The 14,864-nt window shown below is 38.3% G+C and overlaps 1 protein-coding gene across 10 annotated transcripts; it reads right to left on the bottom strand.

The window, feature by feature from the left end:
• Positions 1-6,891: 6,891 nt before the first annotated feature.
• LOC131242765 (molybdopterin synthase sulfur carrier subunit) lies at positions 6,892-13,030 on the bottom strand. 10 transcript variants are annotated; one of them, XM_058241627.1, is made up of 3 exons: positions 12,799-13,030; positions 10,463-10,565; positions 6,892-7,482 (listed from the first exon to the last, which is right to left on the bottom strand). In XM_058241627.1, the coding sequence occupies exon 3, from the start codon at positions 7,466-7,468 to the stop codon at positions 7,154-7,156; it is 315 nt and encodes a 104-aa protein (XP_058097610.1). In that variant the 5' UTR covers positions 7,469-7,482; positions 10,463-10,565; positions 12,799-13,030; the 3' UTR covers positions 6,892-7,153. The 10 variants fall into 10 exon arrangements, with proteins under 10 accessions (XP_058097610.1, XP_058097612.1, XP_058097605.1 ...); XM_058241629.1 differs by lacking the exon at positions 10,463-10,565 and adding an exon at positions 9,635-9,903; XM_058241622.1 differs by having other exon boundaries at positions 10,511-10,565; positions 12,799-13,026.
• Between the last annotated feature and the right edge of the window lie 1,834 nt (positions 13,031-14,864).

Raw genomic sequence — 14,864 nt, 5'->3', positions numbered from 1 at the left:
ACTTTTGGCCTCTAGGGGATTCATGAGGTTACTCATCTAGTGGACGGTTTGGATATTGTGCACACATCATGTGTTGTCTCAAACATGTCTAATAGATCCAAGCCATTCATTAGTTGGGTCATATTATGCTTGATTGAACGTTTTAATAATTAAAAAAATTAATTAGATAATCATAAGCAACCAATCTGTGGCTATGAAACTGTCCGTATTTATTATGCTAGAAAAGATTCCATCATTGACCTAGACTTCAGTGTGGGGCCCACCTTTGGTTGTCCATCCTTCACGAAGATCACTATGTTCTGATTATCCTAACCTCCCAATCTGGGGATGGAAAATGGAATGCCTATCTTTATTATATTAGGGAGGTGTGATCCTTGAACCTGGCCATACATGATGTACAGCTCTACCTTTGATTCCCCATCCCTATCAAAAGCCGCCTTGCATGACTCTGACCATCCAATTAATGGTAAGTGGAATGTCCACGTTATTGTAGTAGAAAAGGACTTTCCATATCATCCGGGGTCTGCCTTTTTTTTATTTTCCAGGCCTGGCAAAAGTCACTGGGATCTGATGATACTGACTGCCCGATCAATGAATTGGGAATGTAAAACCATATTTGTGGTAGAAAAGGCATGGCCATTGATTTGAACCATCCATCATGTGGGGCCCACCTTTTATTGGCCATGGGCCGCTTGTAGGAAAATAATCTAGACCGTTATAGTGGAAAAGGCCCGATCATATTGTGCCTAATGTGGGGCCCACCTGTATCCCTCCCATGAATCACTCTGATTTAATCATCTTAACCGTCCAATCAACGGATGAGAAATGGAACGTCCATATTTGTTGTATTAGAAAAGTTTTGATGATTTATCGGTGCGGCCACCACCTTTGACTGGTCATCCTTCCCAAAACAAGTCACGCCAATCACATCATCCAACATCCGACTAACAATTATGAAATAGGCAATTTATATCATTGTAGTATGAAAGGCCTACTCATCGTGAAACCTGTGGGCCCCACCCTTGATTGTACATCCCTCCCAGAAATCTGATTTAAATGATCCTAAACATCAAGTTGTATAGGAAATGGATGGTTCATATTTATTACATTAGAGAACTTGTGATCATATGGATTGTCCACTTTCATGTGAGGGCCCCACTTGATTACACATCATATATATATATATATATATATATATATAAACATCTTTGATCGAATGATGCTACATGTGAGCAACGGCTTAAGAAATGGACGGGTCATATTGATCATATTAGAAAGAGTGATTAATATGGACCTTGCATCATGTGTGGGGTCCACGTTTGTTTGGGTAAACACCCAATCAATGACTTATTTCTTAAGATTTCCCAGCTTTTCCTCAGAATAATTCCCCTATAAAAGCTAGGAAAATAGGGACATTGGAAAAGAAAAGTAGACCAGCACTTGTTCTAGAAAGATGCCAAACCATTTCTGCAACCAACCTTGCTACAAAAAGGAAGCTTGAAACTAATTTCTATCCGCTTACCAAAATGTGGAGAATACCTAAAAAAGTGTATACCACTTTATGCTTCTTGAATATGGTATCAGGAGTACTGCAAAAGGCATCTCAAATGCTTAAGAACTCGACACATGTTATGCAGATTTTGACTAGGTAGCATGATTAGATCAACACTGGGTCGAGACGCATATGCATCGCTATTTTTGAGATAGTTTACGCCCTTTGGTGCAAAAATGTAGCTGATATTGCTATCTTGTAGGGTACAACTCTCCAGCAATGTTTCTGACCCTACACAACACTGTACAGGCAACCCTTGTGCGCAAGTATATGCAGGTGTGCATGTGCATGTAAGTGGTTCATTGTGAAAAAACGAAAGCCCTACCAAACTAACGATTTCCAATCACTATGAAATGGCCCCATCAAACTAACAATTTCCAACCACCATGAATGAACGAACCCATATAAGATGGAACCCAAGTGGGTCATAACTTGAGGTGGTCTATTGGCAATTGGTTGATGTTTATTATATGTTAAACAATAAATCCTAATAAAATAAATACAAGTGTTCAAATATTTCTCAATGGACAGGGACCCCTTGTGCATATGGCCTAACCAGATACTCATCTGAATACAACACCCAGGCCATCCAAAATGTGGGAGCTACCATGATGATCATCTACATCAAAAATCATCCATTAATCAGGGCGGATTATGTGCAACCCCGGCTCTACCCAAGATCATGCAGCCTTACCGTGGGGCCCACCTTGATGTATTTGTTTGATATCCACGCCGCCCATCCATCTTGCCAGATCAATTCAAGATTCAAGCCTAAAAATGAAGCAAATCTAAATCTTAGGTGGACCATATACGAAACAGTGGTGATTGAACATCCCACCTTTAAAATCTTCCACCGTGATGTTTCTACAATGTTTATTTGCCATCCAACCTGTTGATCAGGTCACATGAACCTAGATGAAGAGAAAAAAATATAAATATCAGCTTCATCCAATATTTTTGAAGTCCATTATAAATTTTTAATGGTTATAAATAGGCCCATTCCCTAAAATAATACGAAAAAACGGATACACACACAATAATACTCCACAAAACCTTCCCTATTTGTATATTAAAAAAAAAAAAAAAAAACCACGCTAGATAAACGCAAAACAATGAAAGAGAGTATTCCGGTACTTGTTTATGTACTCTAACTTAGTCTACCTTTTGCATACGTGCCAATATATTACATGTGTAAAATATCCCAGCCTTCCAACAGGCGAGCACCACGAAGAAGTATTACTATTACCTGGCATAAAACATGGATATATATATTGGAAACCTTGTCTTTTATATTAATTTTATTTTTAAGGTATTTTTGTGAAATTCTCTTACCCTTTCCTCTGTTTTTTGTGTTTTTTCAGGCATACTCTCTAGTGTTGATTTGGGTTTCCTTGGTATTCAAGATGGTGAAGGGAATGGGAAAAGACAATGATATCACATGGCAATAGTGTTCTAAAGTGAGTGGAGATAACAGCCTTCAATGAAGATGTATTTTTTGTTGGAAGGCATATTGGGGCGGTTTATTTCCAATGAAACATCACCTAGCTCAAACAAAGAAGAACATTGTTGTATGTACCCAAGTAAGCGATGAAGTGGCAGAGAAGTTTAAGAACTTGTAAGGTGAAATGGGTAAGGAGAAGCAACAAAAGAAAGATGGCATGTATGCCATTAGAAGGGCCCCAAGACTTGTAAGGTGAAATGGGTACGGATAAGCAATAAAAGAAAGATGCCATGTATGACATTGGAAGGGCCCCAATCATAAATGATATCAGTGATTTGGAAGAGGCTGAATGGGGAAGAGGCAAAAGAACCAAGTCAATGGATGATGTTATAGGAAGGGAAAGTAGGAGAGAAAAGCAATCCACCCTAAATCAAATTTGGAAAAAGGCGAATAGAGAGAATGTATACCTTGCAACCTCAATATTCTTATATGCGAACACACCTTCCAATCTTGTTATAAGTATGTTCTTTTTTGCTATGATGGATGTAACATCCTTGAATTTTAAGCCACATGAAATATCAGATTAAGAATTTAATTTTGTAATTAATAACAAAACAAATCACTAAGCATGCTGGTATAGACACTCTTGGATAAATGAGAGGTCGGAGGATCGACTTGTGATGCCTCTCTCTAGGTTGTGAGCTCATCCGGTTAAGAACATATACACTATCAATTATAGACTATTTGCTTCATTAGCATATCATTCCCCCGTGCTTGGGTTCTTGGGGGATATGTTATCTTAATATTGTCGTGCATGAACCATGATGGGTTCACTCACTGGGTTTGGCCAGCTGAAGTGTGTTGAATGACAATCGTACAAAGACAATCAAGACTGAAAATGTAAATCGGGTGCCAGAGAATGAGGCCAAGGTGGTGGATGATGACCCATAGGATCAATGGCCATATTTATTACTAGAATGAACTTAGAATGCATTAAGCTATGCTTCCAAGCAATTGTATGAATTGTCGGTTTAAGTACACTTGGTGTACAAGTCATGGACCATAGCTCGGGTCGGAAGGTGCACACTTTGTATCCGAATTGTGGGGTGTGACAATGGATGTGGTAGCATCTTCGAGCCAAGCTTGAAACTCTCAAGTTATCATGAAGTTAGAAACAAATACCTAAAGATGGAAGTTCAAAATATTGAGAAGAGCTTGAAATTTTATAAGAAAGAGTAGGTGAAACGGGATGTTTCCATTATGTCTGATGGATGGACCGACGGAGAATACAGGTCTATTACCAAACTTTTGGTAAATAGTCCTAGTGGTACAGTTTTTTAAAGGTCCATTATATGTCAAACATCTCTAAAAATGTGGACAACCTACTTCAACTTCAACTTCATAGACAATGCATCAGCCTACATGAAAGCTAGTCAAATGCTGATGGATAAAAGTAAGAAGCTATTTTGGACATTCGTGTGTGGCACATTGCATTAATCTCATGCTTGTTGACATAGGAAAGCTATCAGTCAATGCAAGCATAGGGAAAAAGAAAGGGAGATCGCAATGTACATTTATAAGCATGTGTGAGTATTAAATCTAATGAGAAAAAAAATATATAGATGGTAAGCTAAAGATACTCACCATGACACACTTTGCCATGTTACCTCACCTTCAAGAGCATCCAAGAGCAATACTCGGGTTAAGAGGGATGTTTGCATCAAAGGAGTGGCAAGAGAGCACATTTGTAAAGAGTCCTAAGGGAAAGTGAATCCATGATTTACTGTTCACCAATCCTGAATTTTGGTGGCCATCTATTAATATTGTTTGAAGTCTATTATCCCCTAGGTGAAGGTCTTTAGATTAATAGACTAGGATGAAATGCCTCCTATGGGATACATTTACAAAGCAATGGATTAAGCCAAGAAAACTATTGCAAAGAATCTTGAGGACATAAAGAAGAGATATTCACCCATTTGGATCATCATTGATGCGCAATGGAATGTACATCCTCATAGTCCATTGCATGCGGCTGGATGCTTTGTAAATCTTCAATTTCAATATGATGATAACTTTCAAGCGGATTTAGAAATAAGACTGGGTTGCATGACTGCATAAACAAAATGGTGCCAACTTCAAGAGGGTGTGTCAAGAATCAAGAGAGATGAACAAATAGGGATGTTCAAGAAAGCAGTTGAAATGTTTGGGAGAGAGACAACCAAAGCAATTAGGAAGACTAAACGACCAGGTAACTTATTTTGCTTCCTTTCATTACTTATCCATTAAAATTTCCCTAGTTTATTAATTTGTTTGTTTCCTTTTATTGATATTTCCCCTATATAATAATAGGCTTATGATGGGAAAGCTATGGAGATTATTTTTCCAGAATTGCAAAGATTGGTAATTTGTATATTAAGTCTCACTTGCAATGGAACAGGTTGTGAGCACAACTGGAGCACATTTGGGCAGGTGAATATGTATTTAATAATATTTATTTGTTTGTATATAATTATAGTATGTCTATTTATGTTAATTATGTTGATGTGTCGAATTCAATTTCTATTATAGATTCATTCAAAGAAGAGAAATAGACTTGCACGAGAAGGATTAAATACTCATCTTTGTAATGTACAATCTGCAACTCTTAAGTGCGCATGTAAGGAGACAATTAAAACAAGGGCTTGATCCCATTTGTTTATCGGATATGGAGTCTGATGATGAATGGATTGCAGAGAAAGAGAGCCCTATTCTACCATAAGAGAACTCATGGATGGATATGGGTGAATGTTTTGTGGAGCCCATAGAAGACAATGAAGGTAACATGGTATACTATAAGCTCAAAACATATAATTTAGATCCTTTTCTTTTCAACCAGTTAACGTAATGCTCAATAATCAATAACATAGGGGCATGCCCACATGCTAATCACTAAGCCTAAGATACACAATTATATTGTATTGTAGGTCCTACAAAACTTCCCATAAGTAAAGAATAGAAAAGAAAAAAGTAAAGGAGAAGAGGTTGAAGAGGAAGAATTTCTTTTATCCAATTTTGAAGAGAAGAAAGAAGACAATTATTCTTCATGATGATAATATTGCTCCAATGACCAGAAGGAATGGGAGGATGCATGAAGATTGAAGAGAGGAGGGGATAACTTTTTGGTCATTTTGTATTTGAAATTATATATTTATACTAAAAAAAACCTATAGATGAGCAGAATGAGTTAAACTTTATTAGTTACTGACTATGTCACATGCACTTGTTTTATGGGTTCTCCATTGATAATGCCATTATATGTTACTTTTCTTGATGCATATTGATGAAAAATGGATAATTGATGTGTTTTAAATAGATTTTTTTTTTTCTGATTTTTTAGGAAAATTGGAAAAAATCTTATGATTTACAATACAATTTGTGACACAATTCAATTCAGACCCTCCTACAATTTGTGATACGATAATGACTATGACAACATTGTCTGCAAGTACCCATATGTACGGAGGAGGGAAATCATTTTCTGGTTCTTGTTTGGCTTCATAAGACACTGGCAAGTTTTCTGATCCAGGAACCTCAGAAAAATAAAATACAGACCAAGGTGAGCATTGCCCACCATGCTTGTTCAGTGAATACAGACTTTTCTTCATGCGGCCCACTTCACAGGGCTTAACTGTTTTTATATATATATATCACTATGGGAAAGACAATTTGTCAAATAGGTTGCATGACCTACAAAAGACTTGCAATAGCAAATTTTCAAAATACCAAGCGAAGTGTGCCCATTTTGAGCTTCTTTCCCATTTAATAGACCTTGGTTTGATGATCCAAGGTTTCATTAAGATGCACGCAGAAAACCAACCTCAACAAATAAAAAATCTGTAAACAGAATTTTCATGGTACGTCACGGTAAGTTTAGGAAATTCAATATTACGACTCCCAATGTATTGTTAGTTCCACCCCCAAAAGAGTAATTTGGTCATTACAACATAGTGAAAAAGCATTCACAGAAAAAAAGGTGAAAAGGTTTCACCCATGGGGCAAAAATATTTATTTTAGGGTGTAGAAATAGCAGTACCCAAGTTCAATTGCCACCGTTTCTTACCTTTTTATAGTGAAAATCTGACACAGTCCACAAGTAAAATTTCTAGCAACTGCTGTGGAGATTAACCTCCGCTTATCGGTGGAATGATGGCCAACTCATCTCTGTTCCTCACTACTGCAGACTCAGATGCATATTCCTCATTCAGTGCCAAAACCATGCACCCACGGATCTCTTCCAAGCTCGGAAACTTAGTCAAGAGCTTACTCATACAATCATGGGTCGTGCTACCAGATGGCACTTCTAGAGACATATCTGATACGCCAGTAAGATCTCGAGCTCTAGCAAAGAACAGAACTTTTATCTCAACAGATGAATTCTCAGTTTTTTCAGTACTATTCGGTTCTTGGGTTTCAACTGCTCCGCTGCCATCAGCCATAATAGCAGACACACCTGTTACCAACATCAACAGAAGCCACCGCTAAGTGTGTGATTTTAAATGAAATACAAAAATACATGAATGAATATTTTATCATGAGAAATGAAAATTTCCATTGTCATTTACATTGTAGGTTGAGACGTTCTCTGGGTAGCTAGGTAGATGGATGATTTTCCATCCAAATTAACACTCGATGCATTTCAGGTCCTGCCTGAAGTGCATTCTGTCATTTTTGGGGTGGACCAGGCAGAAAAACAGAAGGCTACATAGTGCCCTTTACTTTCCGCAACACCCCAAATGGCCGGGAAACAGATGAGGAATCGATTTTCTGTCAATCTCCATTTCATTTGTGACTTGGGACACATCAAAACTGTACCTTTTGTTTTAGGACTGTACAATACAATGTTTTTGATTTCTTAAAGATTTATTCGAACTCTACCGTTTGACTAGAATCCAGGAAAAAAAAAAAAATCAGTATTCAACTGGAATCCTAACGGGAAAATTTTGTATATGAATTATAGAAATTCCTCACAATGGACTGGCACAAGGTTTCAATGATAGTTGATGGTGTTTATTTTGGTTGTGTTGTTGATTGAAGGAATGCATGGCTCAGTGGTAGACGCACTGCATTTCAACATTGAAGTCATGGAACTGTACATAACATGCCAAGACCATATCCTACCTGTGTGATCTGTGGAGATGTGCTACATGATTAAGGTGACTAATTATCATAAAAGATGGTTTAAGTTGAGGCTAATATACTGTAAAGATGGTCCACAAACTCCTCTGAACTACACTGCAACGCACATAACAGAAAAATGAAATGTGCAGTGTCAGAGATGGGTGACTGAAAGAATCTTGTCCAAAGTCGCAATCTGGTTCAAAATATCACCTGATACGTACCTATATTTCTTCAAAATCACTATGTTGCATTTTTCATATGTATCACTGGTAAGAGACTAGAATTGGTCAAGATACAAACGAATGAAACAAATATGTGGTGTGTACTGGCCAATAAATACTGATATGTATCTGTTTTGGAGCAAGACAATACATGGTCTGATACAATTATTCTGAACCTTGGTGATAATCTAGATAAAAGCCACCATTCTAGGAGCTGGGAGTATGAACACCCAAGGGCTGTTATGCACTCCACCCACACAACCTATAGAAAATAAAAATAAAAATTGAGGAACTCCATTTCTTTTGTTTCCTTAACTTTTGTGTGTGTGTGGAGATCAAAATATAGTAGTTACATATTCCGTCAATGAATGGAGAAGAGTCACCTATACAAGGAAGAAATAACTGATTCTTTTGCAACAGAATATGCAACACAACTGGCCTCTCTAGAGATTTGATGAGAACGGGTTTCCATGGGCACAGTCTTCAAGTTTGGGTCATTTAGGACCACTCCCTTCTCGTATTTTCATGCCCACCTATTGACACTAGTCCCAAGAATGCAAAACTCCGGAAAACAGCCCAGAAGATCAGCCTACAACTTAATCAATCTCTTCCTCTTGTATCATACAATGAAGATGATGGACCTCATGCAGCTTTAGCTCCCATTTGCTCAAAGCAAGCACATAACTTTTGCCTCACAATCAGCTGAGACGCACCTCAACTCAAAAAATGTTTCATCAATACGAATGTCCCCACATCATTTACCATAACCAGCTTTCCCCACCTAAATCCAAGCCTTCCCTGAAATTGGTACTAACCATTCCAACAACCTACCTAAAACATGTATCCTCTGCTTGTAGAGGCAATGTACGCTCCTTGGGCAGAGAGGTTGTATTGCAGATTAAGGTTTTCAGTTTGTCTGATTGTCGCCAATAGCTTGGCAATCCAAACAGTTGATATGATGTGCCTCACGGTAGACGGCCCATCACCGAAGTTTCCCAGATTGGAAAATCCTAGCTGTAGGCTGTTCGGACTTTTCTCTGTTGAATGAACTATCACCATGTTTTGTTTCTTAATCGTCAATTAATTTGGGATGCCTATTGATGGGTTAGGACTTTTCCATCTGGAAGATTTTTGTTACATTGTCAATCCATAGGGGAACCATAATATCAACTATTTGGATAATTGAACAATGGGCCCCACTTGTACATACTGAAAACCCAAACAGTACTGTAGAAAAAACTCAGGCCGAGCAGCATACAATACCTCCAACTAGTAATCACAACCCCAATTTCCCAATCTCCCTCCAAACTTTTTGTCATTCTGTCCACCACTATCCTAGAAAGCCACTTTCCCAGTTGTGCTTCAGATTCCCAATAACCATAACCCACCATCCTTCTTGGGTCCACTGCAGATGTGGTTAGGAGGACCAAAGGTTGATGTCATGGGTTGGGCTTCTTGTATAGAATCCTTTGATAGTTGTAATCATCCCCCCATGTATTGAGAGTCATTGTTGTAAGTTGTATTATCTTCATCTGGTTTTAACAAAAAAATTGCCATTACCTCTCATAAAAAATTAAAATAAAAATAAAAACCTTCTTAGCTCACCCCCATCTTCCTCCAACAACTAAGTTAGTGACAAACACAAAATAAATAGAAGTAAGAAGCGTGCTTATCATGAGGCCAATAAGTTATACTCTTGAAATAAGGAATATGTAGAGCATATTCATGAATCGGGCAAAATGTTCAAATATCAAGACGCAACATAAAGAATCCAAAATGTTTCTTGATACAGCATCCACATGATAAGATCAAAGCATAAAATATAACTACAGTATGTAGAATTTCAATATTCACCATTTTATCAATGAGAAAAATCTTCAAACTATGGCAGAATGTGATGCACCCACAAACTGAGAAATCACAATGTTGCAAATAGCTCAAATTAAACCATTCAAATAGCAGGGCCCAATTAGATTGGTCATAAAGTAAAATTACACTCATTTGACTTCCAACGGGCTGATTAATGGAGATTTAAAGGACAGCAGAAACAAAAAATGATCAACTTTCCAAATTTAACAAATAAATGCCCACTAATCAGAGGTTAGAATTGTTGAACGGATCAGGTTGTTGGATGATAACCTGTCTATATGTTGCCAGCAATATATGTCATGTAAAATTTATGAGAGCAGAGAGCCTGCACATGAACAATCACACATTCACAGTCTTTCTTTCTCAGAAATATCTAATTCATTCAAACAAAAATTATCAGGACAGCATAATAAACGAAGCCTAACATGTGACACTCTCCTCACTCAGATATGCCCAATTGAATACAGTACCCAAAAAAAAAAAAAAACTGCCAATAACAGATATTTGAAGCTGCCAGTTTATGATTACAAACTCTCCCAATTGCCTAGAAGATCTTCCTTAGAACAGACTCGGATTCTGTAGTGACCCGTCCAGTACCAGTGTCAGTACTGGTCGGTGCTGGTTGGTGCTCTGTGGGACCCACCATGATGCATGTGCTTTATCCGTGCCGTCCATCCATTTTGAAAGATCATTTTATTTTATGAGACCAAAAATTAGGAAGATCCAAATCTCACGTGGACCACACCACAGGAAATAGTGGTGATTAAACTCCTTCCATTAAAAACGTCATAGGGCCCACTGTAATATTTATTTGCCATCCAACCTATTGATTAGGGCATACAAACCTGGATGAAGGAGAAACACAAATATCAGCTTGATCCAAAATTTCTATGCCCCAAAGAAGTTTTTAATGGTGGGCGTTCAATCACCACTATTTCCTGTGGTGTGGTCCACATGAGATTTGGATCTGCCTCATTTTTGGGCTCATGCCCTAAAATGAGCTGCCAAAATGGATGGACAGAGTGGATAAAACATATGCATCGTGGTGGGGCCCACAGCACCCAACAGCACCGACTAGTACTGACCTTGATACTAGGTGTCACTTCCAAATCCCAGTCCCCTTAGAACAACCTCAAAATATTCTTGTTTTGACAATGCCCAACTGACAATCAAATGGAAAATCCCTATTTTAGTAGTTTCAAATGATGAGACCTTATTTTCAAAGATTCTAGAATTTTCTCTATCACACATTCACACTCTAACATAACATCAAATAACTCCCATTTTATTACCATTTTACGACCCTCAAATCATATCATGCATTAAATGCTATTCTTTTATCAAGGAAAACAATTTTATCTTATACACATTAAATCAAGTTTTAGTTACCCTAGTTTTTCATATTTTGTACTTTTCCAAGTTTTGTTGAAATCATAGATAACAAACGAATGTATTGAGAAAAGGTACAGAATGTAACCAAAGCTTTGGTCGATGTATCACATCATATGGCCCAAGAGATCCATACGCTCGTTCTTATAATCATTTCCCTTTTTCACCAATAAAATGATCGATTATAGTAATTTAAAGAAGGGTTTTCCTAACATCCCCATATTCATGGGGACATTAGCAACATCCCCTATTCTTGTATGATCAAGGTATTCAAAATCGGTTACATAACGGCTGTTATGTAACAGTAACGATTATAACCGTTACATGTTACGAGGTCAAAACGGCCGTTACAAAAAAAAGGCCATAACGGCCTGTAACGGCCCTGTAATGGTCTTGTAACAGTTTTTTCAAAAACTAAAAAACGGCGGTAACGCCGTTATGGCCCGTATCATAATGGTAACAGTGGTGGCTGTTACAGCCACCGTTACCGTTTTGGAATACCTTGTGTATGACACATGGGATGCCCAATCATCGATCGGGACATTTCATTCAGTAGTACCAATGCGAGCAAACCATGGTGCAAAAATCATGCTGATCAGATGATCCTAACCCATTGAATGAGGCCAATTTGTTACAACCTTCTGACAGGTCACCACATGTGCATTTAAAAGGTCAGGGGACGTTAGCAAAACCCTTCAAAAAAGAAAGGAAAAAAAAAAAACAGTTCTGGGACACCAACGTTTCAAGAAATACTCATATAAGATTAAGCCTGCGGATCAATCATACAGTGTCTGTGCTTCAACCGTGAGATTCCTACCATCATAAACTTTATGGGCATAAGGTAGAAATTTTATTACCTACCCATCTAGCCTCCAATCAAGCCACTCAACCGCCGCAATGAATATATCAGAGTCAACTATTGTATTGGATGAATGCTATCCGCACGGTAAAAGGGAATCTAGAGGCTATGCAATTCAACCAGTACGAGCTTTGAAAATCGCAACTAGCTTACATGCAATTCAAGGGCTAGTAGAAATCTCTTTAATCAATTCAATCGAACAATTGATGTGCAGATAACAGGATGTGGCAATCAGTCCAAAGATATGAAAATTTTCCTTGAGGAATTCTTTCAAACGACTGATATGCAGATAGATTGGTGGAGCTTTTACCTTTGAATCCCGTCTTCTTTGTGATACAATCTCTTCACTTCCTGCTTCTCGCTTGAATGCACTTGTGCATTACTTTGTATTTTGACAGCTTTAGCTGGCCCGCGTCACCACCCCAAATGGCGTCTCATATTACCCACAACACATGCATGTGAGTAGATCCAGTGCTTTTAGAAGCATGATAGGCTTCGTGCCTCTGTGTCATTGTTGCAGAGATGGGATAGATGGAGTAGATCTGAACGGTTCATTTCATAGGAAAAATAGTGAGTTTATGATAATCCAAATATCAAACTATTTGGACAATCTTAAACCTTCAATATATGACCTATGGACAGATAAAATCATAGAATGCTCAAAGGTTTGCATTCAAGTCCAATTTTCAAATGGTACAGAACAGCATTACAAAATAAAAAAGAGGACCGTCCATAGCCTGTCCATGGTGGACCCTACATCCTGAATATCCACATGAACCTGCTAGCAGACTACGATTTTCGGTATACCAAGGATTACCTTCCTTTTAAGTTTGAGAAATTGACCACTGTATATGCCGTCTTTTACCCAGCGTCTTTTCAAAGCGCTCCCAAACTTTACTTTCCCAAAGTAAACCATTCTGTACGGACACACTATTTGCAGACGAAAATACCTTGCAGTCAGTACCTATAGCTACGGATTATCACCGTAGCCATAGGTATTTGAATGACTGTTGCATCAACATCAGCTATCTCGGCTGTCCAATATCTTCAGTACCCTATTCACAGGCTGCCTTGGAAAAATCATGCTGAATGGATGACTCAAATTGTCCTTTCAGTGGTATGCAAAAATATATGGACAAGATCATTTATAAAAGATGGGCCCAGTTAGTGATAGTTTAAGACCATCTGACCCCTCTGATGTTTGTATGGTAGCGGAATAAGTATGGATTGGTCCTAATGAAAGGTCTAGATAGGCCATATCGATGACAACAAGTCCAAAATACAAAAAACAACTACTTGAAGGGGAATGGGATAAACCTTTCTGTTACAAAGGAATCGCCATCGCTTGTGTTCGTGTCGGCGAAGTTTAGTGGCTACATCCGCGCCTTCACACGTGGCAAAAATTATAATCACGCATGTAGGGAACATCTGCCGCGTGCATAAGGTGGACCCCACCTTTAAGATGCTTTGTTGCAAAAAAAAAAAAAAAACAGACCCTTTCACTCATCAGGCGGGCCACCCTGTGAGGAAACAATCATGGACGGTCTACGTGCAATTTACATGTGTGGCTTCCTGAGCGAGGATGTTAGGTGGGGCCCACCGTGAAGTTTGTGAGAAATCCACACCGTCCATCTGTTTTTTCATATCATTTTAGGAAATGGGACCTGAAATTAGGGTTGTACTCGAACCCTCGGTTAGCTCGCTCGACTCAACTCAAAAAAGCTCAATTCGTCTATGACCGAAACTGAGTTCGGGCCGAGAGTAGAGTTGATTTTTTTGAGCCTGAAAAAATTTTGAACCGAGTTCGAGCTTTCTCGAGCTTGACTCAACTCGTATCAAACCCCAATTCGAATCAAACCCCAATTTTTATTTTTATTTTTTTTAAAAGTGTTTGATTAAAATGTCTAAATGAACCGTTGTGGCAAGAAAGGTATGTATGTGAAACAAATACCTTCTTTTTTATATGTTGCCTACGAGGTATTTAATCAAAATCCTTGTAAAATCATTGTTGTTTTACATACAATGAGAATGTGTTTTGTGAAAATGTTACATAGGTAAGCTCAGCTTGTTCTTGGTTCGAATTAGCTCGAGCTACTTATCGAACTGAGCTGAGCTGGCCACTCAAGCTAGAGGATCGGCCAGAGCCAAGTTCTAGCTTGGGTCAGCTAGTGAGCAAACCGAGTTGAGTTGTGACAAGCTCCATTCAGTTCAACTCGTGTACACTTCTACCTGAAAATCAGGTGGATCCATACTCAAGGCAACCATACGTGAGGGAAAACCAGGGAAAGAGTTTACTACCATTGAAATGTTCTTGGGATATGTCTATATGCCATCCAACCGTTTATAAGGTCATTCCCACTGGGATAAAGTGAAAAC

This window comes from Magnolia sinica, chromosome 4 (assembly GCF_029962835.1).
Source record: "Magnolia sinica isolate HGM2019 chromosome 4, MsV1, whole genome shotgun sequence".
Taxonomy (NCBI): Eukaryota; Viridiplantae; Streptophyta; class Magnoliopsida; order Magnoliales; family Magnoliaceae; genus Magnolia; species Magnolia sinica.
The sequence above is the reverse complement of the archived record's forward strand: the minus strand, read 5'-3'. Positions and strand labels throughout refer to the sequence as shown.